Source organism: Tasmannia lanceolata, unplaced genomic scaffold, assembly GCF_043159265.1.
Source record: "Tasmannia lanceolata isolate RefF3 unplaced genomic scaffold, GAP_Taslan_0.1 ptg000008l, whole genome shotgun sequence".
Lineage (NCBI taxonomy): Eukaryota > Viridiplantae > Streptophyta > Magnoliopsida > Canellales > Winteraceae > Tasmannia > Tasmannia lanceolata.
The window spans coordinates 13,475,049-13,496,115 of NW_027518685.1; the positions used below are offsets into that span (position 1 = coordinate 13,475,049).

The 21,067-nt window shown below is 38.6% G+C and overlaps 1 protein-coding gene and 5 non-coding genes across 6 annotated transcripts; 1 reads left to right on the top strand and 5 right to left on the bottom strand.

Annotated features, from left to right (window-relative positions):
* The first annotated feature begins 2,685 nt into the window (after positions 1 to 2,685).
* On the top strand, positions 2,686 to 9,883 carry LOC143884435 (NAD(P)-binding Rossmann-fold superfamily protein). Its single transcript, XM_077388006.1, has 5 exons — positions 2,686 to 3,037; positions 3,710 to 3,885; positions 6,455 to 6,643; positions 8,378 to 8,531; positions 9,390 to 9,883. The coding sequence occupies exons 1-5, from the start codon at positions 2,791 to 2,793 to the stop codon at positions 9,695 to 9,697; spliced, it is 1,074 nt and encodes a 357-aa protein (XP_077244121.1). The 5' UTR covers positions 2,686 to 2,790; the 3' UTR covers positions 9,698 to 9,883.
* Positions 9,884 to 10,277: 394 nt separating this feature from the next.
* Positions 10,278 to 10,374, bottom strand: LOC143885683 (small nucleolar RNA R64/Z200 family). Its single transcript, XR_013253549.1, has one exon. It is a non-coding gene; the product is annotated as a small nucleolar RNA R64/Z200 family (small nucleolar RNA).
* Positions 10,375 to 10,457: 83 nt separating this feature from the next.
* On the bottom strand, positions 10,458 to 10,544 carry LOC143885682 (small nucleolar RNA U54). Its single transcript, XR_013253548.1, has one exon. It is a non-coding gene; the product is annotated as a small nucleolar RNA U54 (small nucleolar RNA).
* A 223-nt stretch (positions 10,545 to 10,767) lies between these two features.
* Positions 10,768 to 10,844, bottom strand: LOC143885663 (small nucleolar RNA SNORD18). Its single transcript, XR_013253532.1, has one exon. It is a non-coding gene; the product is annotated as a small nucleolar RNA SNORD18 (small nucleolar RNA).
* A 96-nt stretch (positions 10,845 to 10,940) lies between these two features.
* LOC143885678 (small nucleolar RNA Z199) lies at positions 10,941 to 11,021 on the bottom strand. Its single transcript, XR_013253544.1, has one exon. It is a non-coding gene; the product is annotated as a small nucleolar RNA Z199 (small nucleolar RNA).
* Positions 11,022 to 11,623: 602 nt separating this feature from the next.
* On the bottom strand, positions 11,624 to 11,721 carry LOC143885690 (small nucleolar RNA snoR1). The gene has a single exon (XR_013253555.1). It is a non-coding gene; the product is annotated as a small nucleolar RNA snoR1 (small nucleolar RNA).
* Positions 11,722 to 21,067: the final 9,346 nt, after the last annotated feature.

Here is a 21,067-nt window from a genome sequence, read left to right on the forward strand (position 1 = left end):
GCCATCTCATCATAGAGAAAATCCAAGCTGGCTTAATTCCAACGCCTCACATTTCCACCAAGATACAACTTGCCGACATTTTGACGAAAGCTCTGAGAAGAGAAACATCCCACCTCTTACTAAACAAGCTAGTTGTTCTTCACCATCACACGTCAACTTGAAGGGGAGTATTATGGATATCCAATCTCACCTTATCCCGCTAATTAACCTATCTTAAATTCAAGGGAGATGATATTTTCACTCCCCCTGCGTTACGCATGCGCTCCCCTTATAACGTGATTTAACGTCAAAAGTGGGCAACTTTAATGCTTTTTAACGTCAAATCACGTTGTAAGGAGGGCGCATGAGTAATGTAGGGGCGCGGGGGCGGGGAGGATATCATCACCCTAAATTCAAATTTAAAATATTCATAATTTTTGTCCTAACTGTATAATATGCGGAGGATAAGGATCCCTTCTTATTAGGGGTATCTTGGTCAGAAACCATCTCTATTCACACTTCTTCTTAAGCTTCCATTGAATTTCTGTTTTCCAGTTTTCCACACAGACTTTGTTTATTCACAGGCCACAAGTGCTTTCAATGCTAGTTTGACCAAAATAAGTTATTGGGTACGAATTGTTTTTGGGAAATGTTATCAGCACTACTGTATTTTGATGAGGGCACTCCTCACTTTATTAAAAGTACGGTACTGCCTTCACCATAGGATGATCCAAACCGTCCATTAGATGGGCCACGGCTGAAATAGGTTGGCTGATCCTAACCCTCCGATCTGAATGTTAGAGGGTTGATCCTAACTCTATATAGATCGGAGGGTTGGGATCAACCTATGGAAATAATTTTTGGGGCACAACCTGTGTAGGCAGTGGCCCGTCTAATGGACGGTTTGGATCATCCTATGGTGCGGGCCATGCTGTACTTTTAATAAAGTGAGAGTGCCCTCATCAAAATACAGTAGTGCTGATAACATTTCCCTTGTTTTTAGCAAGTGAAGATATTTTTCACGGTGTGCCCCTAATCTAATGCAATGGATTTTCTCTTTTATATTTGCAAAGGGCCCACCTGTTGTGGCTTTTTTCACAAAGTGTTGGCATGACATGGAGCCTAGATCTTGTGTTGAGATGATCGGACGGTGATTAGATTCACAGCCAAGCAATCATTTAGTAGAGACATTTTTTCCTTGATCTTTTTAGCCAATAGATAGTTCTCGATATGCCACGTAGGAAATGAGACGAAAAAGTATCAATCCACGTTGGCTATGGGCCCCGCAGTCACATGGCCTCGTTCGTTCTCTTGACGTGCCCCGCTGCATACGGGCATACGGTCAAGTGAACGAAAACCTCTCGGCTTCAGCTTGGCTCCAGTCCAACTGAGCCTCTCTTTCAATGCTCAAATTACACTTATACCCTCCCCTCCCCCTTCTCTGTCAAGTCTCAACACTAATGTTCTTTCATTATACGACTAACGGCACATTTGGCTATGATTTTGATTCTATTTTGATTTTGGTTATGATTCTTGTTTCAGTTTTTTATTTAGATTTTGATTTTGGTTATGATTCTATTTTGATTTTGGTTATGATTCGGGTTGGGAACCCGAGGAACCCTTTATTCCAACCCGAAGAGGTCAACCCGACATGACATGACCCAAGCAACCCTTTTTCTCAACCTGAATCCAAACCAATCTGAGTTCAACCCGGCCCAACCCAACCCAACCCGAGTATTTAAACTTACAAAAAAAGATTGATAAAAAATGTCGGGTTTCAGCCCGTATAGAAGCAGCCATCTAGTCACAAGATCAACAAGCCGAGCCGTTTCAGGCACTTTTGGCATGACAGCTATCACTTCTCCGGTGGATCCCGCCAAGCCATAACATGTGCAGACTGCAGACTACAAAATAGAGGAATTTAAAATTTCCACACTTCCTTTTCATGTGAAAATTGATATTCACACCCCTTCCTTTGTTGTAGATGTAGATCTAGTTTTTGACCGTCCATTACAATTATTAATGAACATGATTAGCTTCATTTTCTGACCATTGGAGATTCAAAGTCAGTATAGTATCTGTCAAATGGACGGTTCAGTTCTATCTATCTAATCAAATCAAATAAAATATAAGACCTTTGAATATTAGAATGGGGCGATTAGCTTGATTTTCTGACCATAAAAGATTCAAATCCAGATCGGTCAAATGAACGGTTCAGATCTCTCTAACTAATCAAAGATAAAGACCTATTATGCCAAGGGCGCCCCCCCTTTTTATTACAATGAGGTCACACCCCCACGTTAACGTTAAAAGCAATACACGCTTTTATGAACGGTTCAGATCTCTCTAACTCGCAATTTCGAAGAGGGTTGGTTTGCCCGGGTGACTGATCCTGCCATAATGTACTCCTACCTATTGCACCGGCAACCGAAGTCGAGCATACATACGACGATCTTCATGCGTGAATAGCCGGGGGGAAAGAAAAGGGCGGTAGATGATAATGAGAAAAGTCAATAACGACGATTGGGGTGCAATTATCAAAAAACAGGGACCTTTAACAAAAGTATGATAATATATTCGCACCTGCTGTAGAATGATTCGCACCCTTATAACGTGACTTGAGAGTCATTTGACGTCAGAAAGCGTTAAAAGTCTGACACAATTCACGTTACAAGGGATGCGAATCATCCTGCGGGGCGGGGCGGGGGGCGAATTTATTATTTCCTTCTACAAATGCCACTTCAATAAATCCCACCTTACTGTCCTTCCTCTATCCTGAAAAATTCCGTTTTGTTTTTTTGCAATCTGAAGATGGGGATCGTACGGACGACGGAGAGTCGAAAGGCCGAGCTAGAAGAAATCCATCGGCAGCTTTTGCAGACGATCGGTCGTAAGGGCATCAAACGTAATTTGACAGAAGATGAAGGGGAAGAAGAAGAAGAAGAAGAATCAGAGAGATTGGTTTGTGTTACGAGTGGGATTTCTTATCTGGGTTTTGCGATCGTTAACCTTCTCTTGAATCGAGGGTATTCGGTTCGTCTTGCCGTGGAAAACCAAGGTAACAAAACAGAGGATACTGGAATTTGAAGACCCCTATTTTGATATTCGCACTCTCTGTTTCTTTAACAAGAGATCTTATTGGCACTCCGTGAATTATGCACGTCTTCTCTTGCTTGCTTACTTATTCTATACAAAGTGACCGGATTTTCTGCTAATTTGAAGACTTAATGCAATACATTTAATCTGAGTTTTTCTTTTCTTTTCTTTTTCATATATCCCTAATCTGCAAAATATTTTCAATTAGTCATTGGGAATTTATGAAGGCCCACTACCATGTTTTGATAATTGCACAAACTATGCTTGTCTTTTCTGTTTTAATTGGCTTCTAAGAGCTTTTTGAGAACGGTAATAACCTTTGACAGATGTTTAAATGATAAAAGACAACATGAGTTAGTACAATTATCTAAACATTGTAGAGCCTATATCAGTATTCTTAAAAAATGGTCATATAATTCAAGAGTTAACTTTAAAAAAAATATATTGATAAGCCTCTAAATACCACATCAATCTCTTTATTCTGTGAAAATCACTTCTAAGATCATGTTTCTCTTTGCCTTTATAGTCATCTATACTGAAAACCACAAAGAAAGAATTGGGCTTATCATAAAATTTCGTCTTTAATGTTATTTTCTTTTTTTTTTAATTTTGTTGTTGTTTTTTGGAAATACAGAGGATTTGGAGAAGCTGAGAGAAATGGAGATATTTGGGGGGAGAGGGAATGATAGGGTTTCGGCAGTAATGGCGAAAGTGACAGAATTAGACAGTTTATGTGAAGCTTTTCATGGCTGCCGTGGAGTTTTCCACACCTCTGCTTTCGTAGACCTTGGGGGCCTCTCTGGCTATTCGGTAAATATCTCCTACCTCTCTTATTTTTGGAAGTTGATACCCTTAAATTTTTATTACCACGAGATTAGAAATGTAACGAAATTTACATTTTAAGTTATTTAATAGGGTTTTTTTTTTTTTTTTTTTTCTGGCAAAAGTAGTGTCCTACATTGCATTATTTGCAAAAACAGTCTTCTAGTTTGGCAATTCACAAATAGAGTCATCACATTTTGAGTGAAAAAAACCTTGAAATTTTGGGAAAGGGATTTGCTAGGGTCCATGGCAAAGGTGGGTGGTCTGACATGCGACAGACCAGCCTCGAAATGCCTTTTGCGATGGACGCTAGCAATTCCCTTTAGGAAATGATAAAGTTATCCCATTTTTCACTGTTCTTACCCTTTGACCGATTTTGAGACCCCACCCCATGTCCCCATCTAAACATGAGGTAAAAATTTGGGCTCCACCAATACATGAGTATGATTGGAGTTGGCGGAACCCACCTTATCAAACCATGGTGTAAATGGTGGGAGCCACCGTATGAATGGATTTGAGCGGAGATGGTAGGCCCACTCATGGATGTAAAATGCTTGCCCCTGCCATATGCATGGGCTATGGGTTTGGGTAGAGATGGTGTTCCCTACCATGTCAAAACCTGAAGTGGAAAAGGTGGGCCCTACCCATGCTATGTGTGGGAGTAAAATGATGGGCCTAATCAAAACATCTGTTGTAGGATGATGGCCCCAACCATTCTATGCATGAGGTGTAAAAGAATCTACTACAGAAAAAATTCTAGTAATGTTTTTCCATGGGGCAGTAAATGGATAAAATCGCCCCTTTAACGTTTTTCATGAGAGTGGTTCACTACTTAGGCCGTTTTCATGAAACGTTTTCCTTGACCTTTTCATGGTAAAAATTTCCCATCTAGAGGACCAAGGACAAAGTAAAGAGACGTTTAGTATATAATATAGATTTTGGTCATTTTATGAGCAAAAAAGAATCTAACATGGGTAATTTAGCCACAAAAATATGTCACAGACTAGAAGCCTGCTTTTGCAAATATGGCAATGTGGGAGACTTCTTTTGCAAAAACCCCTTCTCATTTATGAGGTTTTAATATCTGAGGAGCCGCCCATGATTTCCATTTATAGTTTTGGATTTGCTAGGGACTTTCGCACAAAAGGCATGAGAGAGGGTCACCCGGGGAAGAAAAGAGGGCAACTATATTATTTCCCAAAGAATATTTACATGGGATTTATATAGGGAAATGACATGTGCTCGAAGGTGTCTCGATAAACAAGCGCTCCACTTGTAAAGGGTTTAAAGAGCAAACAAGTGTAGTGCTACAAACAAGTGCACTTGTCTGCGCAGATGTCATTTCCCTTTATATGAGGCTTTAATAATATTGTGGGCACCCAAGGACCAAGGTTTGCCATTATAGTATCGTAGACAAGGAAAGGATATCTGTCGTACCCCTTTATCCTGATATTGACACTCTTCATTTTATCAAGGATTTTTTGGGATGCATGCGTATATTTTTACTATACGAGCAGGTAGAAGTACATGTGGGGCCCACTTGCTCAATGAACCTAACCATTAGATATGCAACAATCTCCACTCCTATTAGACGATTCTAATGCTCTGATTTATGTATTTCTTCATCAAAGCATCGATCAACGGTTTAGCATGACCGAGAGTAAGACCGAGAGCAGGGGATAGAACATATGGATTCTCGCGTCAACATCACAACACAAGTGACCTAAGCCAGCACTAAGGTTTAGGAAAAATCAACAAAAACGGAGATCTTTTGTTTGTTTATTCGGCACACATCGCACATTCTCAACAATTGTTGAGCTCTCCCATCACATAACTCTTTCTCTTTCTCACCTTATAATTAATTTTTATTAGTGATCTTGAAATGACTAATCTGCCCTTAAAAATTAAGTATCAAAATCGGCATCCAATCCCAATTCTTATTTTAATCACCTGGTCTGCGGTTTGAATCTTCTATTGCATACCACTTTGGATCTTTCTTCCAAACCTTTTCCTTAATTTCTTCTCCTTTAATTATACCCCAATGTCATTTCTGCCCTTTGTTTTTTGAACCGAATGTTGGAATAAGGCGGAACGGGAATATGATATATACCTCTTTACAGTGTATGTGTTGTAGTTGCAAAGAAGTTATTACGTAGTAAGTCATGTAAGGTTGTGGGTGTTAGTTTCATTACGTGTCATGTTAGTAGGTAAAGTTTGTGGTAGTGGATTATGGAAGTGGGCAAATTGGTTAGTGATGTGGCACACATTTGTGCTTGTATTTAAGTTGTTTGATTCAATGAAATGAGAGGAGAAGAGAAATTTACACTTCTTGGACAGTCATGGTACCTCTCGATTTGACCCACTAGGAGGTCAGGTCCGGTTGCCTCGAATCAACCATTCGATCACCTCTTTCTATCTTTTTTCTCTATTTAATTCTGTTACGGCCAATTAGGCACGTAACATAATAAGATGCCAATTCCAGCGACTGATAGAAGCTTTTCACATGTGATATAGAATTTCATTTTCTCACTCTAACATATATATCATCACTCTCTAGAAATGCATGGCAGAGTTGGAATGTAGAGCAACTGAGAAAGTGATGGAAGCATGCGTGAGGACGGAATCAGTTAGAAAATGTGTCTTGACGTCCTCTCTATTGGCGTGTGTGTGGCGAAACAATCATAATCTCCCTCACATTCTCGATGAAACTTGTTGGACTGATGAAACCCTTTGCACGCAAAAGAAGGTATGAAAAATGACTACTCACTTTTATTCTCGTTTCTAGAAGATATTTATTTGGCCTCACTTCACCTAATTTACTAATTTAGTTGATTAGATACGTTGATCCAATGGCAATTACAAGTCATTTGGCAAAATGTCATTAAGAAGAAAGGGGGGTGGATCTAGGCCCTTGATCTACCAAGTCTCGTCTAGGGTTATGTTAAAAAAAGCTAAATGGTTGATTTTTGTATTAATTTCTTTATCGTATGCATGAGAGGTCCTTTTGGGATGAGACCAACACCGCGTGGATGTGTGAAGTGACCTCCTTGAGCTCTTCTACAAGATCCCGGCTTAACTTAATTTCACATATTGCACCCCTTTTGCCCATCAAAAAATATCTTTTACTAATAATCAACAGTGACTTTTTTTTAGGGTTGGGGCAGTATCTCAATGGTAGAGGGGTCTCAGGTTCCATCCCAGCTTACCTACCAAAAAAATATGGAAGAATTGCCAATGGGGGGCATCAAAATATGAAAATTGCCGACGGAGGACACACTTTTGAAAAATTGTTAGAGAGTGACGAAATGGGGGTTATCAAGTCTCTAAAAGAGGGTTAACAACCCTCTATGTGGGGTTATCAAACTCTCAAAAGGGGGTTATCAACCCTCTTTAACAATTTTTCAAAAGTGTGTGCCCGGTTGGCAATTCTCATATTTTGATGTCCTCCATTGGCAATTTTTCCAAAAAAATAACAATGACTTTTCCCCATAGTCGTTCTCATTAATCTTAACAGCGAAAAGTCCAACATATTAGCTGTGTTGATGAGTGAATTCAAGTTCACTAGAAACCATAAAAAAAAGTCGCCCACCAATGCCTTGTAGTCTTTGATGGAAACCTTGAGTCATGAAAATTTTAAAAACTCTTAAATAGTAATTGGCTTCTTTATGAATTCTCATTATAGTTGGAAAGTTTTTTCAACACAGAGTTTTATTTTATTAAGCAAAATGATTGCAAAAAATGACAGTAATACATTTACTTAAAGGATTAAATTTTCAAAATGCGAAGAGACTAATGGGCAACTTGATGTGACCATCATCTACAAAGTTCTCTTGCTGGGCCAATGAAACAATGCGTTGATAATTTCTTAAAAGGATGGGTCATGTTGATAATTTCGCTTAAATTTTGTCCCCCATTGGTAATTGTTCCTTATTTGTATCCCATTCTAGGTTAGGTCTCACCTAATTCTTATTTGGATTGCAAGAATTTTCTGGAGAAGGAAAAATATTTGTAAAGGTTACTTTCTTTCTCACGTAGTAAGAAAACTTAAACTGACCCTATTCGATTTTTTTGTAGAGAGACCTTTCATTTATGATAATATCCCTCTAAATTAACCATAGGAAAAATTGCCAATATGGGACATCAACATACGAGAATTGCCAACAGGGGACCCACTTTTGAAAAATTGTTAGAGAGGGACGAAATGGGGGTTATCAAGTCTCTAAAAGGGGGTTATCAAGCCACTAAATGGGGCAATCAAACTCTCAAAAAGAGGATATCAACCATCTTTAACAAATTTTCAAAAGTGTGTCCCCCGTTAACAATTCTTGTATTTTGGTGTCCCCCACAGGCAATTTTTCCTTAACCATAATCTTATCATTTTCCTCTAAATTGTCGAAGGAAAATTTTTTCCTCAACAAATTTTTCTATCAAAAGGGGTCTTTGTTATCTAACAGCTTCATGTTTTTTATTTGGTTTTCAGCTATGGTTTGCGTTGGGTAAGACAAAGGCAGAGAGAGCTGCATGGAGAGTGGCAGGAGAAAGCGACGTGAAATTAGCCACCATTTGCACTGCCCTTATCACTGGCCCTTCTTTCACTGTTAGAAATTCCACAGCATCCATCGCTTACCTCAAAGGTATCCGCACCAGTCCTTCTATCTTTTCTATTTATTTGTCATTTACTTAGTGGACCCCACCCTTTTGGTTTGATCCAGACCATCTCTCTGTCTATGTTGGATCTCCACTCGTCCAAATGTCACTCCAATTGAACAATTGAATGTGGACCGATAAAAACTAGTAGTTAACTGTCTACATTTACCAACCAAAACATCATATTATTGAATGTTAAGATTGTCCAATTGCCATTCAAACTTCGTTATTTTGACATTGGCACCCCTCTCATCTTCAAATTAGGGGTGCAACTTCGGTTGGGTTCAACTTGAAACCGACAGGTTCAACCGATTTCGGCTTGGATAGGGTTGATATTTCCTAGGGTTGGTTTGGGTTAAGGTTGGGAAAACCCATCGGCATTTAATTTCTGATGGGGTTAGGGTTGAACCCATAGGCAACCCGACCCGACCTGACCCCATTCTCTAATTTTATTGCGATTGTCATAATCTAAGGGTATGGGTTTTTTTTTTTTTTTTGGTATTAATTTTTATGTTTTTGTCTTCGGCCAATCGGAACCCAACCCGACCCAATTTTGTAAAAAATGGGTTAGAAAGTTTAGGTTAGGATCGAGAGATTTAGAGAGAGGTTGGGCTTGGGTTGACCCTCTCTGACCCAAGACTCGAGTTGGGTTGGACTAGGGTTGAGGTAATGCTACCTTGGCTTGAGCTAGAGTTGGCCTCACCCCGACCCAACCCGCCCGAGTTGCACCCTTGCTACAAATGTTTGGGTGTTAAGCCATATCTGATATGTAATTGACCTGGGTGAACTGTACTTACAGTATACTATTATTTGTCCAATGCTTATTTTTCTTCCCTGACATGCAGGGGCACAAGAGATGTATTTAGATGGATTGTTAGCCACTGTTGATGTTAGTAGAGTAGCAGAGGCACACGTGCGTGTGTACGAAGCAATGGGCAATGGAGCGTGTGGGAGGTACATTTGTTTTGATCGTGTGATAGATCGAGGCGAAGAGGCGACCGAGCTAGAGAGGCTGATGGGAATGCAGACCCGGTTTTCCGGTAATGTCATAACCGATTCTCCGGCGTGGTTCAAGTTGTGTAGCCGGAAACTGTCTAGATTAATGTTGGCCTCTTCTAGATGTGTTCGAAACATGTACTCCAACCCCCATTAAACCTTACAAATCATGAGGCATAAGTTACCATGAGGTTTTGATCATTTGTAGAAAGGTATGTAGACAACATCAGCGGGGTGGATTAATCGTCGGTGGTATGTAGCATGGGGTACAAAATGAGCAATTGCATACATACATTGAACGTGCAAAAGTTATGATAATAAGTCCAGCCCATTCTTTTGCTGACCCTCATCGGATGATCCCTGCCGTTATTTCATTTGAGGTTTGAAGGTCTCGATATATAACCATCATTATAACCAGTAGGTCCATCTGATAACCATGCTCATGGCAGTAGGTCCATGTGTATGTTGATTATTTTCCTTAAAATTAACCAAAATTAACTCTTCACTCTTCAGTAGCTAATTGCATTCTAAAGAATTCATTGTCAAATTACAAGATTCAAAAGTTTCAATCACCAATATTACGCAATTTAGAAGCCAATCTATACAAATATGAACATTTTCATGTTAATGCTTAAGTAATTAATTAGTCAAGCTAATTGGAATATGCAAAACAAAAGTAAAGAAAAAAAAAAGCAGCACAAGGGATTAATTTTAATTCACTTAACATTAAATCAAAACTTCTGCTCAGAAAATGAAATTGTCTTCTCATAGATTTTGTGAAAAATCTCTGAAGTCTGACATGTGAAGATATTTCAGAATTCATCCCGGCAGATCACAAAATAAAACACATCAACATAAGGCAAAAATCATTAACAAGAAAAGTTGGATAAAAATAAAATAAAAGAAGAACTAGAATTAGCTCTCATATTCATCTTCTCTGCTTTCATCCCTTATCTTCTTCAGAATAGCGTATATTGCCTTCAAAGGCTTTCAATCATCGAGCCAAAACAAAAACCCTAAAAATAACCCAATCTTCCATAGCAGCTAAAAGTTTTTTTTTCTTTGCTATTCTGAAAAACACTAAAAAAAAACCCTAAAATCTTGGTATTCTGAAAAACCCTAAAAAGGAAGAAAAAAAAACCACTTAAAACCCTAAAATCTTGCGATTCTGAATAACCCTAAAAAACCCTTACAAAAACTAAAAATAAGAATATTAAAGGGTGTTTTGGGATCAGAAGTAGGTAAAATGTATCAGTCAAGATTTATTCAGAAACACGGACCAAAAAGATTCATCATCATCTCCCACAAACCCATCAAATCGATTTCATAAATAAGAGATCTAATAAAGATTGAAAAGAAGAACAAATTAAAAATTGAAATATGAAGAAAGCCTAAGAAGGGATCATCAGAGACTTAAATACAAAGAATCACGGAAAGAGATAGGATCATATTGTTGCAGTATTTTTCTCATCACTTGACTCTCCTTCCTTTAAATTTGAAAACAAAGTAAGAAGAAGAATAAAAAGTTAGAAATTTGAAAACAAAAGAGGAAAAAGTGAAGGAAAAAGAAGAGGCAGACCTGTGGAGAGGACAATGGCCTCGACCCATCACCAAGAATAGATTGTAGAGTTCGAAAATGCCCTATTTATAGAGCCACAACAACAATGCAGATGAAACCCTAGAACATGGGCAAAACCCTAATCCTAAAATGACTGGGCCGGGCCTTAAGTTGAGTAACTAAATGAGGCCCATCTGTTTTGAAGAAATGGGGTCATTGATCAAACTAGAGGAACTGCACATTATGGAAACCTCTATAGATCGGAGGGCTGGGATCATCCTAAGAAACAAGGACAGAAAATCAAAATATCAGCTACAAGGGAAAAATCTCTTTAGATTATTCGCACCACTCTAACGCTATTTGACGTCAAAAAGCGTTAAAATTTATTCACGTCATATCACCCAAACCAGGGTGCGAATAATCCTACAGGGGGTGCGAATTTATCATCTCCCAAAAGAGAGAAAACGGAGATAAATATATAGATTTAAAAAAAAAAAGATGAAAGAAGAGAGGAGTGGTAGAGTGGGCTCAGATAGTTGCTACTTTGCTCAAAGAAGAGGCCCCAAAAAACGAGACCTCCTCTCATACAAGAGGTGTCAGAAGAAGCACTCATCATCTTTGCCCTAACTCCTCTCATGGAAATATAAAAAAACAAACAAATGAAAATTCAAAGAAAATAAAAGGGAGGAATATATGAGAGAGAACAACCGTTTCAGGGCATTGGCTTTGGCTAGGGTTTCGTTAGCCCGTGAAGGTTTTAGGGTTTTCAGATGTAGAGTCTCTTTGATATTTATAGTGCTTGACCCTGCTTTCTCAACTAGGTTTGGAATACAGACCTACTTACTTATGGTTCGGTTCTAGGTTTGGAAAGAAGAATTTCCCAATCAGACGAAGGGAAATTATATATTTGCCCTTTTTTTTAACTCGTGACAGCCCCCTTCTGTGTAAAAGGGCAGTCATAAATAAACAAATGGGGGCTGTCCCAAGTTGAAAAAATGGAGAGAATCTATCACTTCCTGTTCTAATTTTCTGGAAAAGTTTGGAAAGAAAAATATTTGTAAGAGATCTTGAACCAACCCTCTTCTAATTCCATTTTTACATAGAAGGATCTTCTATTCATGATAACATCCCTCTAAATTAACCACAATTAAATGATTTTAATCTAAATCGTATAAAGAAAAAAATGAATTGTTTTGGGGCCACCGCAACTTTTTTTTAATCGGCTCATGTGCAACTTGGATACGATTGGATCAGGTAAGATCCTAAGTGGGGCCTGCTTAGGTATGAGACTAGCTGAGACCCAACTTGGTACAAGACAGGTTTAAAGGGCCTAGCCTAACACATTTTATCAAGAGGGCAACCAGTGGAAAGGGATACTTGAAAAGAAAAGGCCAGAGTGAAAGTTGCCACAAAGTGAGCTCCTGAGGACGGCGTATGGAGGTGATAGTAAACACAATTTTGGTTGATTGTTGATAGTATTTAGGGTATTGGGGTTCCACACAAAAGCAAATATCCAATAAGTAACAAGATGTTGATGGGCTTCTAAGGGCTTGGACTAGCTTTTAACGGTGAGTTCTACCCGGGTCTCAACTAGTGGTACCAGAGCCGGGGCGTGGTAACCTTATTAGTGCAAGAACTCAGTAACCTCAATGTACCTCCGAGGACGGTGAAATTTGACAAGATCTCGTAGTTCCCATATTGCTGCCGCGTGGAGGGGCGAGATTGTCCTTTTGTCTGGGGTTCCACACAAAAGCAAGTATCCCACATAGAAAAAGTAACAATATGTGGATGTGCTTATAAGGGCTTGGACACCCTCTCCTTAATGGCTAGCTTTAAGGCTGAGTTCTACCCTGGTCCCAAAACAGGAATTATAATAGCGTAATGTAATAAATAAGGGAGTGCTTAATGTATGAGAATGCGCTGGGCCATCTAGATTTGAATTAGGTAGCCATGAATAGATTAACAGATCGATCACCCTAAGCTAGTCATGCGAACAAAGTCCATAAAGAGAAATGATAATCTGGTTAACGTTATGCGAAGTGTCATGACCCACCCTCTTGTTGAGGCGGTGGAAGAGAGAATGTCGGTTGAGTAAAAAAGATAGACTTGAAGCATTGCTCTCCATTCTATCAAGTTTGGAATAGAACGACAGCTGCCCCCAGTCCCTATTTAAGAAGTTTAAATATGGGTTTAAAGGCTAATGGGCTCCAGCCCATGTGGGCCCACAACACCTAGTCCATTATCTAATGGGCTTATATATTAGAACATATCTAACAATCTCCTTCTATGTTCTACATATAACATCACTGAATAGATAGATAGTGTGATGTTCAAACAAAATATTGAATCATCCACATCACCATATCATAAAGATTTGTAATCCATCTGAAAACACGAATACTTTTATGATTAACAAAGAGTTTTAGATACAATCTAAACTCAACCAAAAGGTAGTTGTACATATAAGTGAACCCCATTGATCTTAGATGAATTCATTCATGGGGTATGATTCTCATCGAGATCCAAAATAAAGTTCCACAAAAATGAACTCTATACATATTGCATGAAAGCATAGTCTTCGTGACTTTAGAAGATTTACTCATCAAGTAAGTCATCCTCATCAAAGTCCAAATCAAGACAAGCTCCTCCTTTTTCGCCAATTCCTGTGAATTACCAAAAATGGATTTCATTTAAATGAATCCAACCAAAAGTGTAAACGAGAAAGTATCTAGTTCTACCTAAAGAAGAACTTATTACAATTCCATAATCCACGAAAGTATATAGTTCTAGCTGAAGAAGAACTGAGAACAATACAAAATGGCTGAAAAGTATCAGTATCACTCTCACCATAAGCATCATTGTCAAGTTTTAATAAATAACAAGACCTAAACAGCTTCTTTTGCAAATAACTATTCATTATTGTCAAGTTTCAGTAAAGAACAAGACCAAGCTAGTTTCTTTTGCAAAGAACAATTTCATGTTTCACTTGAATGTTACAGTCATCTTATCCAAATTTGAGTTAAGCTGAATCATCTATGTATGGAATGTCCAACCCTTCCCAAAAGGGATAACCAAATTTGAGTTAAGTTGTATCATCTATGTATGGAATGTACAAACGTACTCAAACAAGGGCATGTCATCTATGTATGGAATGACATACAACAACTCTAAACATCAAAGAAAACATATCAAGTGCTTATCTGGGCCATAAGAGGAAGATTCAAATATTCAAATTAACATGGATAATAGACATTAAGTCATTTCTATACAGACTTTAATCCCATCTCCCTTACAATTTTGAATATTTGATCCTTTTTCAATCCTTTTGTGAGAGCATCGGCCATATTATCCTTCGATCTCACATCAATCAAACTGATAGTCCCGTGTTCAATGAGATAATTCAGCATGCCATGTTTCAGCCTAAGATGTCTCCTCTTACTATTAAAGAGTGAGTTCTTCACAATCGTTATTGTAGCTTGATTATCACAGAACACACTTAAGGAATTAATCCTTAACCGAGTTAGTGGAAGGTCCATAATCAGATTCTTTATCCACTCTGCTTCATCTGCAGCTGAAGCAAGAGCATAAAGTTCCGATTCCATAGATGACAGCGCAATGCAAGTCTGTCTCTTCAACTTCCACGCAACAGCAGCTCCACACAGGGTAAACACATAACCACTTGTAGACTTACTGTCTCTTAATTCTGAGCCCCATGATGCATCAGAATAACCTTCCAGGACAGGAGGATGGCCACCATAACAAATAGCATAATTTTGAGTACCCTTAAGGTATCTCATCAGCCTCATAAGAGCATCCCAATGCTCATGGCCAGGATTACTAGTAAAACGACTCAGCATGCCAAGTGTAAAGGCTATGTCTGGCCTAGTGCAACTCATAGCATACATGAGACTACCAATCAGTCTAGAATAATCTAACTGATTCACACTGTCTCCTTCATTAGAGATCAGTTTCTTGGTATAATCAAATGGTGTCTCAATCGGTTTGCACTCACTGCATCCCCATATAGAAAGTAGTTTTTCAATATAATGGGCCTGGCTAAGGAAAATTCCTTGCCTGTCAAAACTTACTTTCATACCAAGAATGGTGTCAACAACACCCAGGTCTTTCATGTCAAATTCTTTACCCAATGTTAGTTTCACGTCACTCACTACAGAGAGATCGGAACCAATAATCAACATGTCATCTACATACAAGCAAATAATTGCGACCTTATTCGACACAGAACGATAATAAAGGCATTTATCCGAGTAACTCGTCAGAAACCCAAGGCTCTTTACTATTTTGTCAAATTTTTGATGCCATAATTTAGGTGCTTGTTTAAGACCATATAAAGATTTGTTTAATTTACAAACTTTATTTTCAAAATCTTTCATGATAAACCCTTCAGGTTGATTCATGTAGATTTCCTCTGACAGTTCTCAATGGAGAAAAGCTGTATTTACATCCATTTGATCACAACAAAATGCTCAATGGATGTCAGGGCAAGAAGAATTCTTATCGTAGCCAAATGACAGACCGGTGAGTAGACATCAAAGTAGTCTATCCCACGCACTTGAGTATAACCTTTAGCTACTAAACGTGCTTTATATTGAGCTATTGATCCGTCAAGATTAAGTTTCTTCTTCAAAATCCACCTGCAACCCACAGTTTTAGCCCCTTTTGGCAAATCAACTAGCTGCCAAGTTAGATTTTACAACAGAGAGCTCATTTCATCATCAATGGCTTTTGCCCACAACAAAGAGTCCCTAGATCGCATCGCTTCCTTATAGGATGATGGATCATTCTCTAAATGGTAGGTAAAAAAATCCTCACCAAAAGTTTTAGGTACTCTTGCTCTTGTAGAAACTCTTACAGGAACTGATTCAGAAATCAGATTGGGACTAGTGTCAGAAGTAACTAGTTCAGACTCAACCAACAAGTCTGTATTGCCTGGTATGGTCAAACCCTGATCTCTGAGAAATTTATTCTCAAAGAAAACTGCATCTCGAGATTCTATAATCATATGGGTTGATAGATCCAAAAACCGATCAGTAGCACTATCTTCTGCACCTCCTAGATAAACACAAGTGTTTGTTCTAGTTCCCACTTTATGTCTCCTAGGGTCTGATATCCTAACATAAGCAATACAGCCCCAAGTCTTAAGAGTGTCATATCTACAGGGATGCTTATGCCATAACTCATAAGGAGTGGAGGAGCATTTTGAGTTTGGCATTCTATCCAAGATGTGATTTGCAGTCAAGGCTGCTTCTCCCCAATAACAACTAGGCATGCCAGCTGTCAATAACATAGAGTTTAACATTTCTGTTAACGTCCTGTTCTTATGTTCAGCTATGCCATTAGATTGAGGTGAGTAAGGAGCAGTAGTTTCAAGGATTACGCCCTGAGAGGCACAGTGGTCCTTGAACCCTGTCGTTGTGTATTCTCCTCCTCTATCACTCCTAAATCTCTTAATTTTCATGTTCAGTTGTAATTCAACTCGATTCTTGAAAACTTTAAACTTATCAAAAGCTTCATCCTTTGATTTTAACAAATAAATATGACAATATCTTGACATATCGTCGATAAAGGTGATTAAATACTTCCGACCACCTCTAGTGGTGAAACTTTTAAAATCACAGAGATCAGAATGTATCAACTCAAGAAGTTGTGTGTTCCTAGAAACCTGGCGAAAAGGTTTTCTAGTAATCTTAGTTTGAGCACAAACCTCACACCTGTCAAACTTAATTGACATATCTAATGGGATATTATAAGTTTTAGCAAGTTGGACCCTTTTTCGATAGTTCACATGTCCCAATCGGTTGTGTAACAACTTAGGATCAACAAGTGGTGAACTAGCCTGATTAATAGTCTCATTTGCTAAACTCAATCTATACATACCATTGATTAAGAAGGCACAACCAAAATAGTACGAGTTAACAGTTAAAGTTACTCCACCACTCAAAAATGAAGTGCACATACCAGCATTATCAAGCAAACTAATGGAAATCAAATTCTTTTGAATAGTATGAACTACTTTAACAGTTTTTAAAGTTAGTATTTTACCTGAAGAAAGGGCCAAGTTCTCAGTACCAGTGTGAGTGACCTCTACATCTGCTCCACTAGCCACTGTAACAGTCTCCTTTACTTTGGTAACATCATTGAGAAGTTTCTTTGAATTGCAAACATGACAAGTCGCACCTGTATCTAACCACCACTTTGAAGAAGTACTGGCCTTATCTTTGCCCATCATGGCAACAAAACTTTTAGGCTCAGCCTTATCTACCAACAGAGCAGTTTCCTTTTGTGGTGTGTCAGATTTAACTTTCTTAGGTAGCCTGCAATCTGCTGCAAAGTGACCCCATCTCCCACAGTTGTAGCACTTGCCCTTCTTTCTCTTAAAGACAGTCTTTTTGGCTTCCAACTTGGGGATATCACTCTTAGGTGACTTGGATTTCTTAGGAAATTTCTTGGGATATATGACAGTGTTAGCAGCTGACTGTTGCTGTCTAACAATCTCCAAGTTATTCCTAGCTTTATTCTCATCTTCGATTCGAATGAATCGTTTGAGATCATCCAGTCCCAATGCACTTTCTTTCTATACATTTCTGTTTTGAAAGACTGCCACACAGATGGTAACTTATATATGATTGCACCCACAAAAAATGGATCACACACTACTATTTTCTCATTGGTTAATTTAGATCTCAAATTCTCTAAATCAGTTACTTGAGGAGTGATTTCCATGTCCTCATGGAACTTGAAATCCATGAATTTGTCCACCAGGTGAGTCTTGGACAATTCCTCCTCCTTTCTGAATTGAGCATCTAAATTATCCCAAATTTCTTTAGCAGTTTCAAATTTGCTATAAGTTTCTGCAAGACGATCTGACAGACAGTTCAACAAATAGTCTTTGCAGAAATCTTCATCTCGGATCTATTGAGATTCCTCAACACTTTCAATCGAATCACCTTCAGCAAAGGTACCCAAAACGGTGTAGAAAACATTCATGTATTTCAGACCGAATTGAGTCTTTCGCTTCTAGGAATTAAACTCAGATCCTCCAAACGATTGAAGTTTGACCATCTCAAAGGGAACTGCAGTCTTGTCCATTTTTAGGCTATTTACGAAAAATAAATTGGAAAGAGTGCACCTGAGTTGAAGAACCAAATTGCGAAAGCCAAATCGCGAGAATCAAACAGAACTGCGAAAAATAGCAAGAACCGGCAGTGAACCCGACGGCAAGAAGAACCGGCCACAAGAATTTGGTGCAAAGAGGGTTCAGCCACTAAATATACCCACAAGAAAACTTGGTTCTAATGTGCAAATCCAACCCACACATGTTCTGTGGGAGTGAAACCCACACCCAAACTATTTTTTTTTTTTTTAGGGGAAATATAACACACGACAAAACGAATTTGAAGTGGAGGAAACCCACAGTCAAAATTGCTGAGATGTCTTCCACCTCCCACTCCAAGAGCAGTAAATTTCAACCACGTAGAGGAAAACTAAAAATAAAAGAGAGTGAGAGGGTGGAAGAAAACCAATTGAGATGGAATATCAAATCAGCCACCACTTCAATGCAAAAATGAACGAGAGATACAGCAAGATGCTTCAAGAACTGTTGAGGCAGTGGGAGAGAGAATGTCGGTTGAGTAAAAAAGATAGACTTGAAGCATTGCTCTCCATTCTATCAAGTTTGGAATAGAACGACAGCTGCCCCCAATCCCTATTTAAGAAGTTTAAATATGGGTTTAAAGGCTAATGGGCTCCAGCCCATGTGGGCCGACAACACCTAGTCCATTATCTAATGGGCTTATATATTAGAACATATCTAACACCTCTTGATTTTCTTTCCTATTTCAATAATTTCCATGTTGGTCGTCCATGAAAATGACGTGTTCCAACGATGGATATTATAAATATTAAAACTACGCTATTTATGGCAACCATGAATTTTGTCTTCCTACAAAACATTAATTAATAATGTGGCGACAGGGGTTAGCAGGGTGGGAGAAGGAGAGACTTTAGATGGCATCAGTAAGGAGAGGGTGAGAATTGCTAAACAACGGGGAAAAATAAATTTTATTTTGTACAGATTCTTTTGTCCATGTTTTCAGCCTTTCCTCACCCTTACCCATGGAAAAAAAAATCATGGTTGCCAAAAAAAGCCAAAAGATCATCCCTAGTACAAGGCATATTACATATATTAAATTAGCAGACTGATACTATCATATATTGATAATGGCACTACTCTCTCTGCTTAATACATTTTTAACTATCTAAAGCAGTTGCAATCTTTTGCCGTCAGTCTCACCAAGATTGCAATTGCCTAGCCCTTGGATCAATAAGTAGTCATGCAAGTCATACATGATCCCATTCATAAATTAGTCTTATAGTACGCAACTTTTTCTCACGCATTGCATATTCGTGCCTCACATATGTCTAATTTCTTTTGCACACACATATAACACACAGGCTACTGATATTGGTACTGCATGTTCTAATATTTGAACTAACCTTGTCTTTTATTTAACCACCTATGAAATTTACAATTCACAAAAAGCTCTCAAAAGCCAATTTAAAAAAGAAAATACTAGGTGATTTAGACCTAGTATCAAAATATGACAGTGCTCCTGCATTGAGATGTTAACTGAAAATAATAAGAAAATAAAGTAAACCAAGAGGTCTTATCCCATGAGTTGTTACAATGTTTCATACAAAAAAGGAAGAGGGGCTTTTGCTTATTGAGATCTTTTCACATGCCCACTTGGTTGGTTGGAAAGTTGCCTTATTCCCACCACCTTCTATTGCTTCGGTAGGAAGGCATGAGACAGAAATAGAAATTGCCTGGTTAGGTTTTGGGGAAAACCTAGATGTATTAAACCTCCTTTTGGACTGCAAAAGAGGGTGCGGCAAAACAAGAGAGTAAAAGGGTGTGTCGGCTGCCCTAGAGTGAGAAGAAAAAGAGAGAAGGGAAGAGAGTGAAAGAGAGGAAGAAGAAAGTGTTTTCTCTAGGGTTTTTTCTCGGGTTATCTCTTGGGTACGATCTTGGGTTTGAGAAGCGAGGAAGGGGTTTTGGGTTTTGAGTTTAATCCATTGTAATTCTTGTATATTATTTTCTCGTAGTGGAAGATCGTGTTTCTCGCCTGTGGAGTAGGCTTTGCCGAACCACGTAAAATCTTGGTGTTCATCTTGTGGCATGTTTGTTTATTACTTTTATCTTTTCCGTTAATTTGTGCACGATCGGATCGGATTGCCCGGCTTATTTTCTCAACAGTGATGTTAGCTTGACCGGACATATTTTGTATGAGATGGATACCCTCAACTTAATTAATACCCTCATATAATTTTGGACTCCAAATTGATTATCAAATTCCAAAACAAACATAGCCTCAGGCCATGTTTGGCTGCCATGAAAGTTTTTTCCATGGAATATTTAATTTATCAAGTGGGAGATTGGGGGGTTCCTTATCTTTCAGCCACTCCGCATGTCTCTTCACTCATGCCCTCTCAGTTTTTCCCCTCTCTTCCTCTCCCTACATCTCTCGCCACTTGGAAACTAATATTCAATGTAAAAAAATTTCATGGTTGCCCACACATGGCCTTAGTGTCTTGCAAAATCCGAAATCATATCTATATACCAGGGTTTGAGTTTTGGGGATCCATCCCTTACAAAAAATAAATAAATGGTGAAGCTAACATTACTAAGTGAGCATGTGAAGAAAAGATCTTGCTTAGCTCATCTTGTCATTTGTTATTTTACCAGCTGTCAAAAGCTATTATAATTCCCAAGTCTCATAAGACAATTAAAAAAGAAACGAGTAGGTCAGCTGGGCCCATTATCACAGCACTGTTGTGCCAAAATCAGTTGGCTTTTTTATATAGGCTGTGGCCGTGCCATGAATATCATTTCTATAGGATGATCTTGACCATCCGATTTGCAACGGTTTCTATCATGTATTCTCCCAA